Source organism: Lissotriton vulgaris, chromosome 1_1 (genome assembly GCF_964263255.1).
Source record: "Lissotriton vulgaris chromosome 1_1, aLisVul1.2, whole genome shotgun sequence".
Taxonomy (NCBI): domain Eukaryota; kingdom Metazoa; phylum Chordata; class Amphibia; order Caudata; family Salamandridae; genus Lissotriton; species Lissotriton vulgaris.
Genome location: NC_141685.1, coordinates 9,674,600 through 9,697,486, shown reverse-complemented (window position 1 = coordinate 9,697,486; position 22,887 = coordinate 9,674,600). Strand labels below are relative to the sequence as shown.

Genomic DNA, 22,887 nt, shown 5'->3' with positions numbered 1-22,887 from the left:
GTTTTTTCAGTGAATTTCATAGGTTTTTTAAATGCTACTTCCTAACTATAACGTGTGTAAAACCTATGGTTTTTTCTGTGAATATATATATATTCAAGCCAAACACTCTCCTAGTATATGAAAGAAATCCGGGCCACTTTGAGTGTTGCAAAGCGTTTTTTTATTCAAAGAAACGGCTATATATATCCCAACACAAACTCCAGCATACGAGAAATCAACTCACTGGTGCCGTGGCCTCAATTTCAAAAGGTGTTTTATTTCAGCAACGGGTAAACCCGACGCGTTTCGCAGTTAACCTCACTGCTTGTTCATGGGTGAAGTGGCTCAGAGTTTGCTAAAAAACTACGTTGGGATATATATATATATATTCACTGAAAAAAACTTAGGTTTTAGGCACCTTATAGTTAGGAATTAGTATTTAAAACCTTGCAAATTCACTGAAAAAAACATAGGTTTTAGTCACGTTATAGTTAGGAATTAGCATTTAAAAAACCTTAGCAATTCACTGAAAAACCCATAGGTTTCACACATGTTATAGTTAGCTGGACGTTTCACTCATACAAAACCATTGAAATTCCCCCGTTATAGTTAGTTCAGCTAACTATAACTCACGCGCCTGCAATGCACTGCTGACGACGTCACATATTACTCATGACATGGTCAGTGACATCACTCATGACATCAATCATGACATCTCAAATGACATCACTGATGACATCACTGATTACATCATCCTTGTGAAAGAGTGGCAGACCTCCGCTCACCCTAATATAACCTTTGATAAACAGATTGAAAAATAAAAACTAACATTTTCAAAACAATGGCGATACCTATATCAGTTAGAAGAATCTATTCAGTAATTCCAAAATCTACATACATATCCACTCATTCACCAACAGTTCTATATCGTCATTCATACATGTAGTCACTTATCATATGTACTCATACACCTATACATATTGTTACACACTAATAGTCATCCATAGGGTTGCTCACACACATACTCAGACATGCAAAAAAACTATCAAACATCCATTTTACTTCCATATACAGCTATACATACACCACTACACTTACTTCTACATAAACCTACATATACTTACTCTCTTAAACAATCACTTATAGAAATACATACTTTTTTAAATAGCAACTCTTCAAATCTTTCATTCTCATATAAACTCACTTATATACATCAATGCTCACATATACTAGTTTAAAACATATGTACTTACTCATAAAGACACTATTCACCCATACATTCCTGCACACATGCTGTCTACAAAACACATACAAACAGTGAGTCACTTATTCATGCATCTATACACTAAGTAATATCCCACAGCGAACCATACAGACAGTCATACTGATAATCAAAAAAACAACTAATAACCCATATACACACTCATGTAGCTACTCACCAACCCACGCAGCCAGTTATACACAAAGTGAGACAGTGATAGAGATATTTAAATACTAAAACATTATTCGCTGATATATGTATTCACTAAGATTCACTTAATAAGTCAGTTATACAATCAATTTTACAAAAAAAACATCCATTTAGACACTTATTTAAACATTTATTCTTCCATCAACCTTTAGATATAAATATATAACAAATATGTTTTTTCCAGAAAGACACACATTCCCTGGATGATGTCATCAGTGATGTCATTTGAGATGTCATGAGTGATGTCACTGACCATGTCATGAATGATGTAATATGTGACATCATCAGCAGTGGATTGCGGGTGCGCGATATATAGTTATTGCAACTAACTATATATGCGAATTTCTATGGTTTTGTGCGAGTAAATTAAGGTTTTGAAAATGCTAATCCCTAATTATATATGGTCTATAACCAATGTTTTTTTCTGTGAATATATATATATATCGCTTTATACTTCCATCAGACATGAGGATGGTCTCCATGCTGTAGAATTTTATCTTAGGCATAGGAACATAGACATGTATCAACACAACAAAATGCTTTTAGAAATGATACAATGGTGTCTTTTTAATAACATGTTCTTATTTAATGGTAAAATCTCTAAACAAAAACAGGGCGTGGCAATGGGGGCATGCTTCTCCCCCAGCTATGCATGTTTACATGTAGGCTGGTGGGAGGAGCATGTCCTTGAAAAACAGCACAAGGCACTTTTTGAACAGCATGTTATGAATATGTGGAGGTATATAGACGCTGTTTTTACAATTTGGAGAGGTAATGAGGAGGAGGCAAGAGCATTTGTAGAAGCCTTAAATGTGAATGAATTAAATCTGCAATTCACATCCCATATCGATCCAGTAGCAACCACTTTTCTGGATTTTAAGGTGGAAATTTGCAACAATATTATTGAAACTAGTCTATATAGAAAGCCTACTGCAGGCAATACACTTTTACATGCCTCTAGATTTCACCCCACCCCACTATTGCCAGTCTGCCCTATGGAGAATTTTTGAGAATCCGTAGGGCATGTAGCACTGAAGCAGCATTAACAGAAGCACAAACAGCTGCTAAGTGTAGACTAGTGAACGTGGCTATAATCCCTACAAGCTTGATTTGGCTATTAAAAGGGCCAACAAAAAAGATCGGTCTGAGTTGATCAAAATAGTGGATACAACAGATGCTGTGATTGACTCCATCACAAGGACCAATACTGAACCTGTGAATTCTTGCAGATTCATAACAACTTATAGCAGACAGTCACATTCTGTCAAAAAAATCATTAATACACAATGGCCAATAGTTCTTACTGATGCTGTTCTACAGGAAGTATTACCAAGCAAACCCAATTTTACTTATCGCAAGGCACACTCTATGCGGAGTGACCTTGTCAGAAATAGCCCAGTCCCTTCAATTTGAACATACTTACACTTTAATTACGGCTGTGGCCCAGCCGTGGAGAGTTGCCCACCGCTTAGAAGCGGGTCCTTGCAGGCTCTAAGAGGTTGCCTGCAGTCATGGGAAGAAGGAGTGCAGCGCCTATGCAGGATGGCGCTGTCTCGTGGCACGTTGTCATTGCTGGAAAACAGGGCAGGCAGCACCCTGTGTAGTGCTTTCCCACTTGGAATTTTAAGTATGTTCAGATTGAAGGGACTGGAAGCTGCCCCACTGGACTGGGGGAAGAAGGTTGGCGCACTGCAAAGCCCAGAAAGCTTTGTGAATGGACACGCCCACTGGGGCAGGTGTTTGAAATCTTAATGAAAGTGCGCAATAAAAACTGCTCCCAAACCCTTTCTGAATGATTGCCTCTGAGGAAAGGATGAGATTCCTGAAACGCGTCAGGGAGATATTAACTTCAAAGACTGCATTTGTGAGCTGTCTGCTAGCAATGAAATGGATCCAAATATGAGTGACTTCATGTGGCTTCGCTTCTTTTGGGGCCAACCTGCTTTTGTTGGATATGTATATATATACATATATAAATTACCTACTGGCGATAGCCAGTAGGTATATATAGTTAGGATTTTTTTCCTATGGGATTTTTGAAAATTCTATGTCGAATAACTTTGGCGTTTAAGGACAGAATTGGCTGAAATTTTCAGGAAAATGGAACATTTTGTTTCTGAGCAGCCCCTGAAAATTTGGGGGGGTTTCGTCAAGGGGGGGCCGAGAAAAAAGGGGGGTCCCAAAACGTGTTTTTCCCATGCAATTTTCCATAGGGCGGTTGGCCTCACTTTTAGCCTGAACGGCTGAATGGATTTACACCAAACTTGGCAAAATTGTAGGGACTGGTAGCCCGATGTGCCTTTGCTATGTCTCAAGATATAGGCTCCAGTGGTTTTTACAAAAATTAACTTTAAAAAATATATATTGGGCTACATTGGGCTATATATATGTTGGAGCTCAAATGTAGCCCAATGTAGCCCAATGTAGCCCAAAGATGGCCACCAGAGACAAAAAAAACAAATGTAGCCCAAATATCAGCCAGATGTAGCCCAACTATAGCCCAATGACAGAATTTCCCAGAGTGTTCTAAAGAACAACTAGAGTGCTAACAGTCCTACTTATTACAAAGGTATGGCACACCTGAAGCCATCTTGATTGGAATAAAGTGGTAACTCTTAAAACATTTAATTTAAAAAGGAACAAAATGAGGGGGTTCATTTTGCCATAGAAAGTATGATTAGCGAATATATGACGAAATCCTGCATGTACTATTAGGCCGCAAATTAAAATAACGAAAACTTTTAGAACGAATATGCCTTTAGCATACACTAAACAACTAAACTACCCTAAACCCTAAAACACTACCCCCAGCATGACCCTACACTACACAAACAGTACAACACTACCCTAAACCCTAAAACACTACCCCCAGCATGACCCTACACTACACAAACACTACAACACTACCCTAAACCCTAAAACACTACCCCCAGCATGACCCTACACTACGCAAACACTACAACACTACCCAAAACCCTAAAACACTACACCCCAGCATGACCCTACACTACGCAAACACTACAACACTACCCTAAACCCTAAAACCCTACCCCCAGCATGACCCTACACTACACAAACACTACAACACAACCCTAAACCCTAAAACACTACCCCCAGCATGACCCTACACTACGCAAACACTACAACACAACCCTAAACCCTAAAACACTACCCCCAGCATGACCCTACACTACGCAAACACTACAACACTACCGTAAACCCTAAAACACTACCCCCAGCATGACCCTACGCTACGCAAACACTACAACACTACCCTAAACCCTAAAACACTACCCCCAGCATGACCCTACACTACGCAAACACTACAACACTACCCTAAACCCTAAAACACTACCCCCAGCATGACCCTACACTACGCAAACACTACAACACTACCCAAAACCCTAAAACACTACCCCCAGCATGACCCTACACTACGCAAACACTACAACACTACCCAAAACCCTAAAACACTACCCCCAGCATGACCCTACACTACGCAAACACTACAACACTACCCAAAACCCTAAAACACTACCCCCCAGCATGACCCTACACTACGCCAACACTACAACACTACCCAAAACCCTAAAACACTACCCCCGGCATGACCCTACACTACGCAAACACTACAGCACTACCCAAAACCCTAAAACACTACCCCCAGCATGACCCTACACTACGCAAACACTACAACACTACCCAAAACCCTAAAACACTACACCCCAGCATGACCCTACACTACGCAAACACTACAACACTACCCAAAACCCTAAAACACTACCCCCAGCATGACCCTACACTACGCAAACACTACAACACTACCCTAAACCCTAAAATACTACACCCCAGCATGACCCTACACTACGCAAACACTACAACACTACCCAAAACCCTAAAACACTACCCCCAGCATGACCCTACACTACGCAAACACTACAACACTATCCTAAACCCTAAAACACTACGCCCAGCATGACCCTACACTACGCAAACACTACAACACTACCCTAAACCCTAAAACACTAGCCCCAGCATGACCCTACACTACGCAAACACTACAACACAACCCTAAACCCTAAAACACTACCCTCAGCATGACCCTACACTACGCAAACACTACAACACTACCCTAAACCCTAAAACACTACCCCCAGCATGACCCTACACTACGCAAACTCTACAACACAACACTAAACCCTAAAACACTACCCCCAGCATGACCCTACACTAAACAACCACCACAACTCTACACTACACTAACACAACACTACACTACACAACACTACACTACACTACACAATCACTAACCCACGAAAAAATTAACACAAACCCACTTACCTCTCTCGTCATCGTGGTTTTCACAACGCAAATGCATTTACCATACATGCCTTTAAAACGTAATTCTTTGTAAAGGCATGCGCGATAAATGCACATGCGTTTTGAAACAATGCGGGATAATGGTATGCGAGGTCAATGACCTTGCGGGATAATGGTATGCGGACTGAAAGTCTGCGGGATAAAAAATGCGGGAAAATGGCTGCAAACCATGATTAGCAGCAGACTTCCCTGGTGAGCACTAGCTTTACTACAGTGATCTAATGAGCAACTAGAGTGCTAACATTCAGAATTTATGGCAAATGTGTGACACATCTGAATGCCTTCTTGGTAGAACCAAAGTAAACAAGCATTGAAAATGCAATAGATCTCGCCCTCGTTTAAGTTAAAGCCATTCTGTTTGTAATGAGGTGGCTTTTTAGCTTTGCTTTTATTAGTGTTTTTAAAACTTTCATGTAAATAACATGCATATGTATGCATATATGTATATGTATGCATGCATTTATATTTATATAGATATGCAGATTATATATGTTTATATATGTATATTACCTACTGGCGATAGCCAGTGGGTATATATAGTTAGGATTTTTTCTCTATGGGATTTCTGAAAATTCTATGTCTAATAACTTTGGCGTTTGTGGACAGAATTGGCTGAAATTTTCAGGAAAATGGCACATTTTGTTTCTGAGCAGCCCCTGAAAATTTGGGGGGGGGGGGTTCGTCAAGGGGGGCCGAGAAAAAAGGGGGGTCCCAAAACGCGTTTTTCCCATTCATTTTTCCATAGGGCGGTTGGACTCACTTTTAGCTCGAACGGCTGAATAGATTTACATGAAACTTGGCAAAATTGTAGATATGGTTTGCCCGACGTGCCTTTGCTATGTCTCAATATATGTGCTCCAGTGGATTTTGAGAAATGAACGTTTAAAAAAATATATATATCTGTGACAGCGGTCCGGTTAGCGCCCCGGTTCGCGTACTTGACGCGTAACGGAACTTCGCGAAGCGAAGCTGATTGGCTCTCCGGTGTCTGTCAACATTCTAAACAGTCCGGAGCGGCCGCCATCTTGTCTCTCGGTACGATCGAGAGACAAGATGTGGTGAAAAACGAAGGGGGACATGAAGGAAAGGGGGCAAGGTAGACCACTCCTGACCCCCTAGGATTGATGAGGGGGATATTAAAGTGCCCCGCGGGGCAAAAAAAAATATTTTTTTTGCGATTTTACGCCGTAGAGGCGCGTCCCGGTACGCGAACCGGGCGGCTCACCGGGCAGCTCACCGGGCAGCTCACCGGGCAGCTCACCGGGCAGCTCACCGGGCAGCTAACCGGGCAGCTAACCGGCAGCGTAGCTGTCAACATTGTAAACAGTCCGGAGCGGCCGCCATCTTGTCTCTCGGTAGGTTCGAGAGACAAGATGTGGTGAAAAAAGAAGGGGGAGATGAAGGAAAGGGGGCAAGGTAAACCCCTCCTGACCCCCTAGGATTGATGAGGGGGATATTAAAGTCCCCCGCGATTTTTCGCGGTAGAGGCGCTTCCCGGTACGCGAACCGGGCAGCTAAACGGGAGTCCGCCATCTTGTGTTTTTGGAGCGTCCGGTTCGCGTACCGGGTAGCGTCCCGGTAAGCGTAACAAGGGGAAAACCAAGAGAAACAGTAAAAAAAAATTAAGGGAATAGATTTCCAGCAAACTTGGCAAAATTGTAGGGACTGTTTGTTTGATGTGCCTTTGCAAGGCCTCAAGATATGTGCACGTGTGAATTTTGTCTAATTAAGGTTAAAAAAAATATATATATCTGTAAGCGTGCTCCGGCACGCTTACGTTACGGGTTTTGTTTGCGCTGCAGAGCCGATACGTCACGGTTATGCGACGCGCCATGAGGCGTCTCACGAGGCTACGTGATACGTCACGTAATAAAGAATATATTTTACAGCTATAGATATTAGCTTTTAAAAAACCAATGAAATTCACTGAAAAAACCATAGGTTATAGACCATATATAGTTAGGAATTTGCATTTACAAAACCTTGAAAATTCACTGAAAAAACCATAGGTAAGAGACCATATATAGTTAGCTGGACATTTTATTGACATAAAACCAATGAAATTCCATATATAGTTAGTTGCACTAACTATATATCGCGCACCCGCAATCCACTGCTGATGATGTCACATATTACATCATTCATGACATGGTCAGTGACATCACTGATGACATCACTGATGACATCTCAAATGACATCACTGATGACATCACTGATGACATCTCAAATGACATCACTGATGACATCATGACACACCAATACCAGTTACTACATACGCACTCACTGATTCCTACGTCTACACACACATTCACTCATTCACCCATACAATCACTCATACATACAGTCACTCATTATTACAATACTATCATATGCACTCATACACCTATGCAGACACTCACACACTGCCACTCATCCATGGAGTTACTCACACACCTAGTCAGTCCTGTAAAGAATCAATCACACTTCCATTTCCTCATCTATACAGTTAAACACAGAACACCATACTTCAGTGACATCACTGATGACATCACTGATGACATCACTGATGACATCTCAAATGACATCACTGATGACATCTCAAATGACATCACTGATGACATCATGACACACCAATACCAGTTACTACATACGCACTCACTGATTCCTACGTCTACACACACATTCACTCATTCACCCATACAATCACTCATACATACAGTCACTCATTATTACAACACTATCATATGCACTCATACACCTAGTCAGTCCTGTGAAGAATCAATCACACTTCGATTTCCTCATCTATACAGTTAAACACAGAACACCATACTTTTCACACATATACTAACACATACTTACTCTCTTATACAATCACTGATACAAGTACACATTGATATGCACAGAGTCACACACCTCCCAGCCAGCCACACACACACTCAGTCTTCCATACATCCATTCATTCTTCAATATGTAAAACATATTTAAACTTTACAAAAACACACAGACACTAGATGATGTCATTTGAGATGTCATCAGTGATGTCATCAGTGATGTCATCAGTGATGTCATCAGTGATGTCATTTGAGATGTCATCAGTGATGTCATCAGTGATGTCACTGACCATGTCATGAATGATGTAATATGTGACATCATCAGCAGTGGATTGCGGGTGCGCGATATATAGTTAGTGCAACTAACTATATATGGAATTTCATTGGTTTTATGTCAATAAAATGTCCAGCTAACTATATATGGTCTCTTACCTATGGTTTTTTCAGTGAATTTTCAAGGTTTTGTAAATGCAAATTCCTAACTATATATGGTCTATAACCTATGGTTTTTTCAGTGAATATATATATATATATATATATATATATATATATATATATATATATATATATATATATATATATATATATATATATATATATATATATATATATATATATATATATATTACCTACTGGCGGTCGCCAGTAGGTAGTTATAGTTAGGATTTTTTTCAATGTTAAATCTCAAAATTCTATTTGGAATAACTTTGGCACCGGTTGACGAATCTGCCTGAAAATTTCCTGAAAATGGCCTCGTCGAGCTCCGGTCCTTCCTTGAAAGTTTGGGGGGGATACGTCAAGCGGGGGCCGAGATAAAAGGGGGGTCCCAAAACGCATTTTCCCCATGTTAATTTCCATAGGGCGGTCGATTTCACTTTTAGCCCGAACGGCTGAATGGATTTCCATCAAACTTGGCAAAATTGTAGGGACTGGTAGCCCGATGTGCCTTTGCTATGTCTCAAGATATGTGCTCCAGTGGATTTTGAGTAATTTAGGTTCAAAAAAATATATATATCTATAGGCGCTCTCCGGTGCGCGCACCGGAGAGCGCTCCAGGCGCGCCACGCGACTTGCGCGCAGAAAGCTGATTGGCTCTCAGTTGTCTGTAAACATTCGAAACAGTCCGGAGTGGCTGCCATCTTGTGTCTCGGTAGGATCGAGACACGAGAGGTGGGCAAAACAAAGAGGGAAATGACCATAAGGGGGCAGGGTAGACCCCCCCTTGACCCCCTAGGTTTGATGTGGGGGCTATAAAAGGGCCCCGCGGGGCATTTAAAATATTTTTTTTTTTCGTTTTGCGCGGGGGAAGCGCCCGGTACGCGCACCAGGTAGCGCACCGGGGAGCGTAAAATGAGGGAAAAAGATGACAGATTATAAAAAAAAGAAGCCTTTATTTAGAAATTGGAGGTAGTTCTAAAAAGAACTTTTTTTTTTCTTCTCTTTGTTGTTTTATATTTTTTTTGTGTTTTTTGAACTTTTTGAACTTTTTTTGGCTTTTCAAAACAGTTTTATATTTTTTTTGTATTTTTTTAGGGGGAGAAACAAAAAAAGGGAATTGAAACTGGCTCAACTGGAGCAAAAAAATAAAAAACCCAAAAAATGACTTCTTTTTGGGGCACTTGTGATTATCACCTGCAAGGACGATGAGCTTAACGCTTTTTTCACCATAGGCGATAAGCTTGCCACATGCAGAACAAGTGATTTTAAAATCAGCAAATCTTGGCTGAATGCAAGGCATCATCTCGGATGTTTCTGGTCCTGATGAAGTGGGTTGGTTTGTTTGGGAGGTGGTCCTTGACGACTTGGGGAGGTTACTGGCCAGTTCCCTGAACTCAGCACGAGAGTAGTTGTTTGGGTGCTTTCTGGTCATATGACGAATCATGGTATAGTTACCAAATGAATATTTTTTGTTTGGGTTGCCCCGTGAAAGTTCATCATTGCAGATTAGGCAAGTTAACTTGGGCGCAATAACTTTTTTCTTGCCCTCTGGGATTGAAAAAAACTCCCATATAATGTGTGGCTTGGGTTTGTATGGAGTATTTTCTTCAGGCAGCCATCTTTTCCTCCCCTCCTCCTCTTCCTCTTCCTCCTCCTCCTGTTCTTGACCACCAATTTAATCTTGAGGTGGTCCTCTTGGTGGTTGTGGTGGTGGTGGTGGGGCAGATGCACCAGCTGCTGCTGCTACTGAAGCCATTATTAATATCAAAAAGGTACAGAGATGTACAAACAGGTCTTCCTCAGTCAAAGGACAAAGTCAGAATAAGGAAAAAAGGTGGGGTCTTTCATCATTTAGAAAAAAAACTGTCCTGAACCAATGAGAAGTGTTATTTTCAGGTCACAAGACCAGGGGCTTCATCATTATGAAACTAAAACTGTTATGAACCAATGAAAAGTGTTATTTTCAGGTCACATGACCCAACGCGCTTACGCTACGCACCCCCGGGCGCGCCCGGGGGCGCTCTGGGTCGCGTAGCGTAAGCGCGTCGGATGTTTACGTTGCGCGATCGTATTCGCTCGAGTACTTCCGGGTGCGCTTACGCCGTGCGTATCACGCGGACGCGGCTACGCGATACGTCATGATCATGTTTTCGTTCTCGATATTGGTGCTTACGGGACGCTCCTCGGAGCGCGCCCGGGGGTGCTTTATAAAAGTACGCTTTTCGGGGCGCTCCCCGGGAAGCGCACCGGGAGCGCTCAAAAGCAAAAAATAAAAAAAATAAAAAAGGGAAAAATTGTAGGGACTGGTAGCCCTATTCTTAAGTGGTTTTTACGAAAATTAACTTTGATAAAATATATATTGTGCTACATTGGGCTATATATATATGCCAAAATGCCAAAATGTAACCCAAATGTAGTCCAATGTAGCCCAATGTAGCCCAAAGATGGCCACCAGAGACCAAAAAATGTAAATGTAGCCCAAATTTCAACTAGATGTAGCCCAACTGTAGCCCAATGACAGAATGTACCAGAGTGTTCTAAAGAACAACTAGAGTGCTAACAGTCTTATTTATAAAGTGAGACTTATAGTTAGGAATTAGCATTAAAAAAACCTATGAAATTCACTGAAAAAACCATAGGTTTCACACCAGTTATAGTTAGGAATTAGCATTTAAAAAACCTATGAAATTCACTGAAAAAACCATAGGTTTCACACCGGTTATAGTTAGGAATTAGCATTTAAAAAACCTATTAAATTCACTGAAAAAAACATAGGTTTCACACCAGTTATAGTTAGCTGGAAATTTTACTGATATAAAACCATTGAAATTCCCACGTTATAGTTAGTTGGACTCACTATAACTTGCGCGTGCAATGCACTGCTGATGACATCACATATTACATCACTCATGACATGGTCAGTGACATCACTCATGACATCACTGATGACATCTCAAATGACATTAAATTAAATCAAATTAAATGCTAATTCCTAACTATAACCGGTGTGAAACCTATGGTTTTTTCAGTGAATTTCATAGGTTTTTTAAATGCTAATTCCTAACTATAACTGGTGTGAAACCTATGGTTTTTTCAGTGAATATATATATATATATATATATATATATATCGAATCCAACCTGTTGCCGGCGGCAGCCGTCAGCCAGCACACACAAGTACACAGACTACTCCAATAATCTCCGCAAGCCAGGCTTCGATTGCAAAAGATATTTATTTACCGATCAAATGGTAAAAGGTGGCGCCAGTCATCAGACGCGTTTCGGACTTGCGTCCTTGCTCACATATATATATATATGTATATTACCTACTGGCGATAGCCAGTAGGTATATATAGTTAGGATTTTTTCTCTATGGAACTTTTGAAAATTCTATGCCTAATAACTTTGGCGTTTGTGGACGGAATTGGCTGAAATTTTCAGGAAAATGGCACATTTTGTTTCTGAGCAGCTCCTGGAAATTTGGGGGGGGTTCGTCAAGGGGGAGCCGAGAAAAAAGGGGGGTCCCAAAACGTGTTTTTCCCATGTTAATTTCCATAGGGCGGTTGGACTCACTTTTAGCCCAAACGGCTGAATGGATTTCCACGAAACTTGGCAAAATTGTAGGGACTGTTAGCCCGATGTGCCTTTGCTAGGTCTCAATATATGTGCTTCAGTGAATTTTGAGAAATTAACATTTAAAACAAGATATATATCTGTAACAGCGCTCCGGGCAGTGCTCCGGTTCGCGTACTTTTCGCGTATCGGAACTTTGCGAAGCGAAGCTGATTGGCTCTCCGGTGTCTGTCAACATTCTAAACAGTCCGGTGCGGCCGCCATCTTGTCTCTCGGTAGGATCGAGAGACAAGAGGAGGCCAAAACAAAGGGGGAAATGAAGGAAAGGGGGCAAGGTAGACCCCTTCTGACCCCCTAGGATTGATGAGGGGATATTATAGAGCCACGCTGGGCCCAAAAAAAAAACAAAAAAAAATTCCGATTTTTTCGCCGTAGAGACGCGTCTTGGTACGCGAACCGGGCAGCTAACCGGGCAGCTAACCGGGAAGCTAACCGGCAGTGTAACGGGAGTCTGACGAGTAGCTGATTGGCTGTCAACATTGTAAACAGTCCGGAGCGGCCGCCATCTTGTCTCTCGGTAGGATCGAGAGACAAGAGGAGGCCAAAACAAAGGGGGAAATGAAGGAAAGAGGGCAAGGTAGACCCCTTCTGACCCCCTAGGATTGATGAGGGGATATTATAGAGCCACGCTGGGCCCAAAAAAAAAAAAAAAAATCCGATTTTTTCGCCGTAGAGACGCGTCTGGAAAGGGGCGACCACTCGGTCCCCCCGAACGTATGGTGGAGTACTCCAATCCCCCCGGGAGGCCATCTTGGGCGGGGGGGCGAGTCCCGGCTGGTATGCCCGAAGAGGCGTAGCCGGGGCGCGCCTTTTCCCGCCCTGTAGGGGGTTGTCCTAGACGCTGACGCCGCCGGCCACGCCCCTGGGGGGCAGGCGGAGGCGGGTTTACGCCCGCCCGAAGACGGATAAAAGGAGCAACAAGCCAAGAAAGCATCCTCTTGTTCTTATGCTTTGAAGCTGCACCTCCCCGCTGCACGTGAGCTCGAGACGGAACGAAGAGCCAATTTTGAGCGTTGTAATCTTTCTCTTTGTCTTGCAGATATCTTCGCTTGAGAATGCCGGGCAAGAAGGTCGGAAAGCGGGTCGGTACCGATCAGATGCTACGCATGCTCATAAAGGAGGTAGCCGATTTGAAGAAGCAGATGGCGGCTAAAGACGGGGAGGGAGGACCGAAGCGAGTCATCGGACCAGCTTAGCGGGAGAGGCAAGAGGTCAAAAAGGGGGGCACTTGGGGGGGAAACCCCGGTTCCCGATACTCCACGTGAGGAGCCAACCTCGGTCCCGAAGGAGGGGCATCCGATCCCCGTGGTGGTCACCCCCGTGAACGGGGAAGATATGCCTCCCGAGTTGGCGGCGCAATTGGCAGCATGGTTGGGGAAAGATAGTAAGGGCGCCATGGCTGACGACGCCCGGGCAGTAATGAGACAGCTGCGGGAATCCAGAGAGGCTGCGAAGGCACCATCTTCTGTTCCCCCACAGGTTCCGGCGGCTGAAAGTGCAGCAGGCCCAAGTTCGGCGGCAAGTGCGGGATCTACTTCAGGTAAGCGGCCATTGCCGATTGCGGGGGAGGGGTCTGTACCTTCTCGAAGGGAAAAGATTGCCCAGCATGTTCCACTGGAAATTAAGGAAATGATTTGGGCGGATAAGTATGTAAACATGTTTTCATTGCTTACCGACCATTACGAGATAGAGCTGGTGAAGAGCCAAAAGGAGCTCATGCATCCGAGTGTTTGGCGCGCGAAAATGGCCGCCTTTAAGGTTGACGAAAACATAGGTACTTGGGGCAGAGCGTGGGGCATTTTTACCTCCATCATGGGTGAGCGCAGGCCCGAGTTGTTGACCGAGTTGCCTATTTATCAGTCACGTATCATGGAGTATTCCCTGACGTATGGGGGCAATCAGTGGTTCTGTTATGACAATCTTTTTAGAAAGGCTAAGGAGCACAACCCAGTTCTAACATGGGATTGTTTCGACTCTGTCTCATGGCAGAAAATGGAGAGTTCAGGAATGCTAAAAGTGCCATTGTCAGGGAGTAATGGGGGGGAATCTTCCCACCATTCCTCTGGGACACCCTTTCGGACAGGTTCAGGTAACGAACATCACTCGAAGTCGAGTGGCAACACAGGTAAAAAGGGGATTTGTTGGAATTTCAACAGGTACGCGAACCGGGCAGCTAACCGGGCAGCTAACCGGGAAGCTAACCGGCAGTGTAACGGGAGTCTGAGGAGAAGCTGATTGGCTGTTATCATTGTAAACAGTCTGGAGCGGCCGCCATCTTGTCTCTCTGTGGGATCGAGAGACAAGAGGTGGAAAAAAAAAAGGTGTAAATGAATGAAAGGGGTAAGGCAAACCCCTCCTGAACCCCTAGGATTGATGAGGGGGCTATTAAAGTTCCCTGGGGGGTGAAAAAAAAAATTGCGATTTTTCGCGGTAAAGGTGCTTCCTGGTACGTTAACCGGGCAGCTAACCGGCAGCGTAAAGGGAGTCCGACATATTGTGTTTTTTGAACGTTTGTGATATGTGCACGTGTGGATTTTGTCTAATTAAGGTTAAAAAAATATATATATATCTTTAAGCGTGTTCTGGCGCGCTTACGTTTTGGGTTTGGTTTGCGCTGCAGAGACGATACGTCACGGTTATGCGATGCATCATTAGGCGTCTCACGGGCTACGTGATACGTCACTTAATAAAGAATATATTTTACAGCTATAGATATTAGCTTTTAAAAAACCAATGAAATTCACAGAAAAAACCATAGGTTATAGACCATATATAGTTAGGAATTTGCATTTACAAAACCTTGAAAATTCACTGAAAAAACCATAGGTTATAGACCATATATAGTTAGGGATTAGCATTTAAAAAGCCTTATTTTATTTGCACAAAACCATTGAAATTCCATATATAGTTAGTTGCACTAACTATATATCGCGGACCCGCAATCCACTGCTAATGATGTCACATATTACATCATTCATGACATGGTCAGTGACATCACTGATGACATCACTGATGACATCTCAAATGACATCACTGATGACATCACTGATGACATCTCAAATGACATCACTGATGACATCACTGACATCTCATTTGACATTACTGATTACATCACTGATGATATCATTTATGTGATAATACATCTTCAGACTCTAATATAACCTTAGATACACTCAGTGTAAGCAGGCACTCACAGACTGTCACACATCCATGGAGTTACCCACACACCTAGTCAGTCATGCAAAGAATCAATCACACCTCCATTTCCTCAACTATACAGTTATACACACCTTACTTATTCAAACATATACTAACACATATTTACTCTCTTATACAATCCTTGATACAAGTTCACAATGATTCATACAGCCACTCTCACATTCACTGGCTCTTATGTTCAGTTATTTATATATGTCAACTCTCACATGGAGTGTGTTTTACATATGTACTTACTTTGACATGTAGAACTGAGATATCCATTCACTCACCAATATACTCATGCACACAGTCAACTGTCCATACAGCTGTTTCTACATGCACTTTTGAACCCATACACCTAGGGAATCAACTGCTCACACATCTATGCACAGAGTTATACACCTCCCAGCCACCCACACACATACTCAGTCTCCCATACAAATACTTGGGCAACCATTCAATAACCCATATAGTTACTGATATAGCTACTTATTTAAACATGCAGCAGTTTACAGAAGAACATAAATAATGATTGCCAAATTAAGACACTTTAATCACTAACCCATGCACTCAGTGAGACACATTTAATCATTCTCTCATACAGTCAGTCATGCACCTACTAAATCCTTCATCCAGACACTTATACATCCACTCATTCTTCAATATGTAAGACATATTTTAACTTTACAGAAACATACAGTCACTGGGTGTTGTCATCAGTGATGTCATCAGTGATGTCATCAGTGATGTCATTTGAGATGTCATCAGTGATGTCATCAGTGATGTCACTGACCATGTCATGAATGATGTAATATGTGACATCATTAGCAGTGGATTGCGGGTCCGCGATATATAGTTAGTGCAACTAACTATATATGGAATTTCAATGGTTTTGTGCAAATAAAATAAGGTTTTTTAAATGCTAATCCCTAACTATATATGGTCTATAACCTATGGTTTTTTCAGTGAATATATATATATATATATATATATATATATATATATATATATATATATATATATATATATATATATATATATATATATATATATATATATATATATACATATCCTGCGAAATCGTCCTCCAGGAAAAAAACGAGGCAGAACCCAGAGGGGAACAGGTGAGACAGACTTTATTGTTCAGAGCAACAGCAAGGGTGGCGGCAAATGCATTTCGGCGGGGTGTGCCTTCTTCAGTGCCCTACACCTGATGCAATCCTGTTGTGTTGAGAATTCCTGCTGCCTAGAAGTAAATGGCGTAGGTCCGCCTCTCCCTGAAACAATGCAGCACACCTGTGGGAGTTCGTGGTTGAATCCTGAACTACCACTCCCAGGATGCCCCATGTTGAAAGCGTCCCAGGCTGGTGGAATAGGGAGAGTGTGGAGTTGGAATCCCGCTGCGGCCCCTATGGCAGGATCCATGATGGCGATGGCGATCTCCCGAACAAACAAGGCCGCCCTCGAGTCCCCTCACTTTGCCACCACCTCCGTTTCAGCGTGTCCATATGAGCAGTGGCTAGATTTGCGCAGTGCAAAAATATATATATATATATATCTGTAAATATATATATATTCGATGAAAAAAACACAGGTTTCAGGGACGTTATAGTTAGTTGGACATTTCACTCATACAAAACCAGAGAAATTCCACCGTTATAGTTAGTTCAGCAATGCGCTGCTGATTATGTCACATATTACATCACTTATGACATGGTCAGTGACATCACTGATGACTTCACTGATGACATCTCAAATGACATCACTGATGACATCATCCAGTGAGTCAACCAACCTATTTTCTCACAAAAATCATGAGCAGTTTACCTTTGTATTTGCTATTTTTAATGGATTTGAATCATACGGATTTATATATTCCCGTATTCACTACGTATTTTGACCACATGAAATAATTTGAGTTTGTATTTTTGCTAATCTGCTTCTAAACCTTCATGGTTTGCACATCTACTACCCTATGCTATCATTGTATGGCCTAATTGCTTCACTGATGTATTGTTGATTTATTGAGCCATGCCTAAGTCTGGTTCTAATGGTTCATCAACTGGAGAACCGCGTGTACTTGAGTTTCCACAATGATCTGCTCCACTGCAAATCCCATCGACCCTGTAATGGTAACCTTATAGTGCTTTGCCCATAAATCTGTGGTGTCACAACCCAATTAGGTTTATTAGCATGGGCAAGTGCAGGCCTCACTCTTTAGGAAACACAATTATCATTATCGGGAAAATCATCACTTCTTGAGGCCTGAGTCGGTTTGAGGATTGGGAGTAAGACTGAAGACAAGCAGTAGGAAAAATCCCCTGGTACGCTGATACAGACCTTTAAAGTGCTGACTCTGAGACCAACTCGGAAAGTTTGCCTTCATTCCATTGATCCAGCCAATTAGAAGCCTTGTACCATGGGAAATGTGTTCTTTACTGTTCCAAGCACCTTCGGGTGTATAATATTCTTTGTTAATCTAAAATACAAAGAAACATTGATACTATGTTTCCATATGAGCAGTTCAGACACACATTTGGAGACATAATGTTTGACGAGGATTATATATGGAATGCAATGCCACTGCTGTTGATGATGGTTCTTACCTGCATCAAACCAAAGCTGCTGCTCTTCTCACACCAATTAAAGGTAGGACCAGAACACGATCTATGAGAAATTATTCCAGCAATCACGGCCGGATCCATGCACAAACTGCTGCCAACTTCCAAAATCATTGTTTTGTACGTGGACAAGTATTCAAGGTCAGTTTCTGCCATCTGGTGGGATGCTTTGACCCCTGCAGTAAAAATGGTAAAGTAGTGAACATTATTGTTGGCATTTTTGTAGGATCATCAACATTCTTCCCAGTCAAATATCCCGAGACGCATGCATGGGAATCAAAACAGAAATGGTCATTACCATTCTGTAGATGCTGCAACACCATCTGCTAACATCATAACAAAAGAGTACAACTTTAGGACTGCCTGCACTTAAACAACGTTTTTCGAAGCATTCACAAGGGGGAAGGGGTCCCTTGGAGACCACCTCCCATTTGAAAATGGGTTGCCACCTACTTGAAGTAGGCAGTAAAATGCAAATGTTTTGTGACCGCATTTCGGTAACAAAGCCTTCACACATACCACTGGTGACCTCTGACCCTGTTCGCAGGGCCGGTCGCTCCATGCTCCGCGCGGCTCCCTGTGAGTGCGCCTAGTCATCCCCGCTGCCACCGCGAGTTCGCCGCTGCCCCTACTGCTAAGGTTTTTGTGTTTTTTTCTGTTTTCTGTGTCTGCACTTGTATTTTGTGCCTCTGTATTTGCGACTGTTTTTTCTTAATTTTTGCTGCTCCTGGGACCGTCCTTCCCGCTCTGTACACCCCCCGCTCCCTGCCGCAGCTCCCCGGTGGCCCCGCCCCTTTTTCTCTTCTGTACCCTTCTCACCTTCCCATTCGCCACCCCGCTCCCGCCTCCCAGCTGCTCCTTCCTCCCACTGGCCATTCAGAGAGAAGTCCGCGAGGTGGTGAGCTGTGACCTCTGACCCTGTTCGCAGGGCCGGTCGCTTCACGCACCACGCAGCTCCCTGTGAGTGCACCTGGTCATCCCCGCTGCCACCGCGAGTTCGCCGCTGCCCCTACTGCTAAGGTTTTTGTATTTTTTTCTGTTTTCTGTGTCTGCACTTGTATTTTGTGCCTCTGTATTTGCGACTGTTTTTTCTTAATTTTTGCTGCTCCTGGGACCATCCTTCCCGCTCTGTACACCCCCTGCTCCCCGCTCCCTGCTGCTGCTCCCCGATGGCCCGCCCCTTTTTCTCTTCTGTACCCTTCTCCCCATCCCATTCGCCACCCCGCTCCCACCTCCCAGCTGCTCCTCCCCCCTCCCCCTTGCCATTTATGGTGGAGACCACGCGTACGCGTAGCGGCCACGTGCAGTGGACGGGCCAACTACTTGCTGAAGGTGTGCCAAAGGCAAGCACGTCTACGCCCGTCTGCGCCTGGACCGCGCCAGAACCCCTGGCCCTCGAGGATGCCAGCCCCCACAACGGATTTATGACACCACCACCCTCCACGCACTGAACGCCGGCCAGAACCCCGCCTGCTACCGAGCCACCCCGAAACTCACCCACGGACCCTTCAGCTGCCAAGCCTGCAAATTCACCTGCCTCCAAACCTGCACCACATCCGCCAATCCAAGCACCAGCAACAATCACCTCAAGTGCATCCTGCTCAAAACCTGCTCAGTCCACAGGTACGCCTTCGAACTATGGAACCTCCTCGACACAACATCACCAGACGTCGCCTTCCCCACAGAAACCTTGATGAATGCCTCCTCAGCCCTTCGACATCGCCATAGCCATCCCGGATGGCTACAAGATCACCCTGAGGGACCGCGCCAACCAAACCGGACAAGGCGTCGCCATCATCCACAGAAACACTATCCGAATCACAACCAACTCTGATGACACCCTCACCCCCGCGGAGCCCCTTCACTTCCAGATACACACCGACCCCAAGACCACCCTCAGAGGCACCCTCATCTACAGACCCCTGGGACCGCGCACCCAATTCAGCAAAGCCATTGCAGACTTCATCAGCCCACACGCCCTAACATCCTCAGACTACATCCTCCTTGGGGACCTCAATTTCCACCTGGAGAACAACAATGACAGCAACACCGCCGCCCTGCTGGACAACCTCACCAACCTCGGACTCAAGCAACTGGTGAACACCCCCACCCACTTTGCCGGCCACATGCTTGACCCAATCTTCTCCTCCAGCAAGCATGCAAGCACATCTCCTTCAGCCACTCCACCGGACTACACTGGACAGATCACAGCTGTGTCCACTTCACCTTCAGGAGAACCACGACCCACCACCACCCGCAACAGGTTCCCCGCAGAAGCTGGAGTAAGATCACCGCCGACCAGCTCACCACCTCCCTCAGCCAGAACCCTCCCACCAACACGACAGACCCCAACGAAGCAGCCCGCAACCTCACACAGTGGCTCACCAACTGCGCCAATGACCTCGCACCACTAAAGAAGCCTCCCAGCAGACCAGGCAGCAAGAAAGCCTTGTGGTTCACCAATGACCTCAAAAACTCCAAGAAAACCTGCTGCATCCTCGAGAAAGCCTGGTGCCACGACCAGACAACAGAAAACATAACAGCCCTCAAGAACGCCACCCGCAAACACCACCAGCTGATCTGCACCACTAAAAGCACAACAATCAAAGAACGACTGGACAAAAACACCCACACCAGCAAGGAACTCTTCAGCAACGTTAAAGAGCTCTCCAACCCCAGCGCCTGCAACAACGACATCACACCCTTGCAAGACCTCTGCGACTCACTCGCCTTGTTCTTTCACCGCAAGATCGCCAACATACACAACAGCTTCGGCCCACAGACCACACACCAACCACCACCCTCTGCACCTGGACCTCGGTCAGCAATGAAGACACAACCCACACGATGAACACCATCCACTCCGGCTCCCCAACCGACCCCTGTCCACACCATATCTTTAACAAAGCTGACTCCATCATCGCACCCCAACTCCGAGACATCATTAACAGCTCCTTCGCATCCGCCACCTTCCCGGAGAGCTGGAAACATGCCGAGCTCAGCGACCTCCTGAAGAAACCCACCGCGGACCCCACAGACCTCTAGAAATTACGCCCCATCTCGCTCCTCCCTTTTACTGCCAAAGTCATCGAGAAGACCATCAACAAACAACTTTCCGCCTTCCTCAATACAAACGGATCCCTCGACCCCTCCCAGTCCGGTTTCCGAGCAATCCACAGCACCGAGACCGCCCTCATCGCAGCTACCAACGACATCAGGTCCCTGCTCAACAACAGGGAAACAGATGCCCTCATCCTCCTGGACCTCTCAGCAGCCTTCGACACCGTATGCCACCGCACCATGATACAGCGCCTCAACAACACTGGAATCCAAGGAATAGCCTTGGAGTGGATCATCTCGTTTCTCGCCGGAAGAACTCAAAGAGTCCGCCTTCCCCTGTTCTGATCCGTGGCCACCGAAGTCATCTGCAGCGTTCCGCAAGGATCCTCGCTCAGCCCCACCCTCTTTAATGTCTACATGAGCCCCCTCGCAGCCATCGCACGACAAACACAACCTAAACATCATCTTCTACGCTGATGACACCCAGCTGATCCTCTCCCTCACCAACGACAACGCCAGAGCCAGCCCCCAGGAAGGAATGAAAGACGTCACGGAATGGATGAAGCTCAGCCGTCTGAAACTGAACTCAGACAAAATGGAAGTCCTCATCCTGGGACCATCCCCCTCTGCCTGGGACAACTCCTGGTAGCCTGGGCACCGCCCCCAAGCCAACGGACCATGCACGCAACCTAGGCTTCATCCTGGATTCCTCCCTCACGATGACCAAGCAAGTCAACCCCGTCTCGTCAACCTGTTTCAACACCCTGCGCATGCTCCGAAAGATCTTCCGATGGATCCCCACCGGAACAAGGAAGACGGTCACCCAGGCCCTCGTCACCAGCCGACTGGACTATGGGAACACCCTCTACACTGGAACCACAGCTAAACTCCAGAAAAGACTTCAGCGCATATAGAACGCCTTGGCACGACTCATTCTGGACATCAACCATCACAGCCACATCTCTGCCCATCTGAGAGACCTGCACTGGCTCCCCATCAGCAAGAGAATCACGTTCAGACTCCTCACCCACGCACACAAGGCTCTCCACCACCTGGGCCCCAATACCTCAACAGCTGCCTCACACTCTACACACCCAACCGCCAGCCTCCGATCCGCCAGCCTCGCCCTCGCCACCATCCTACGAATCCGCAAAGCCACTGCCGGAGGAAGATCCTTCTCCTACCTGGCGGCCAAGACATGGAACTCCCTGCCACCCACCTACGGCTGACCCAGGACCATCTCTCCTTCAGGAAACAACTCAAGACCTGGCTGTTCGAGCAGTAGCGACCCCCCCTCC

The 22,887-nt window shown here is 44.7% G+C and overlaps 1 protein-coding gene across 1 annotated transcript in view; it reads right to left on the bottom strand.

The window, feature by feature from the left end:
- The window catches only part of LOC147736953 (lysozyme g-like), a 277,648-nt gene that overhangs the window by 168,062 nt on the left and 86,699 nt on the right, over positions 1 to 22,887 (bottom strand). The window contains exons 2-3 of the mRNA XM_086934157.1: positions 18,515 to 18,705; positions 18,249 to 18,387 (exon numbers count right to left, since the gene is read on the bottom strand). Coding sequence (XP_086790283.1) covers positions 18,249 to 18,387; positions 18,515 to 18,705 — 330 coding nt within the window. The remainder of the gene's footprint in view (positions 1 to 18,248; positions 18,388 to 18,514; positions 18,706 to 22,887) is intronic.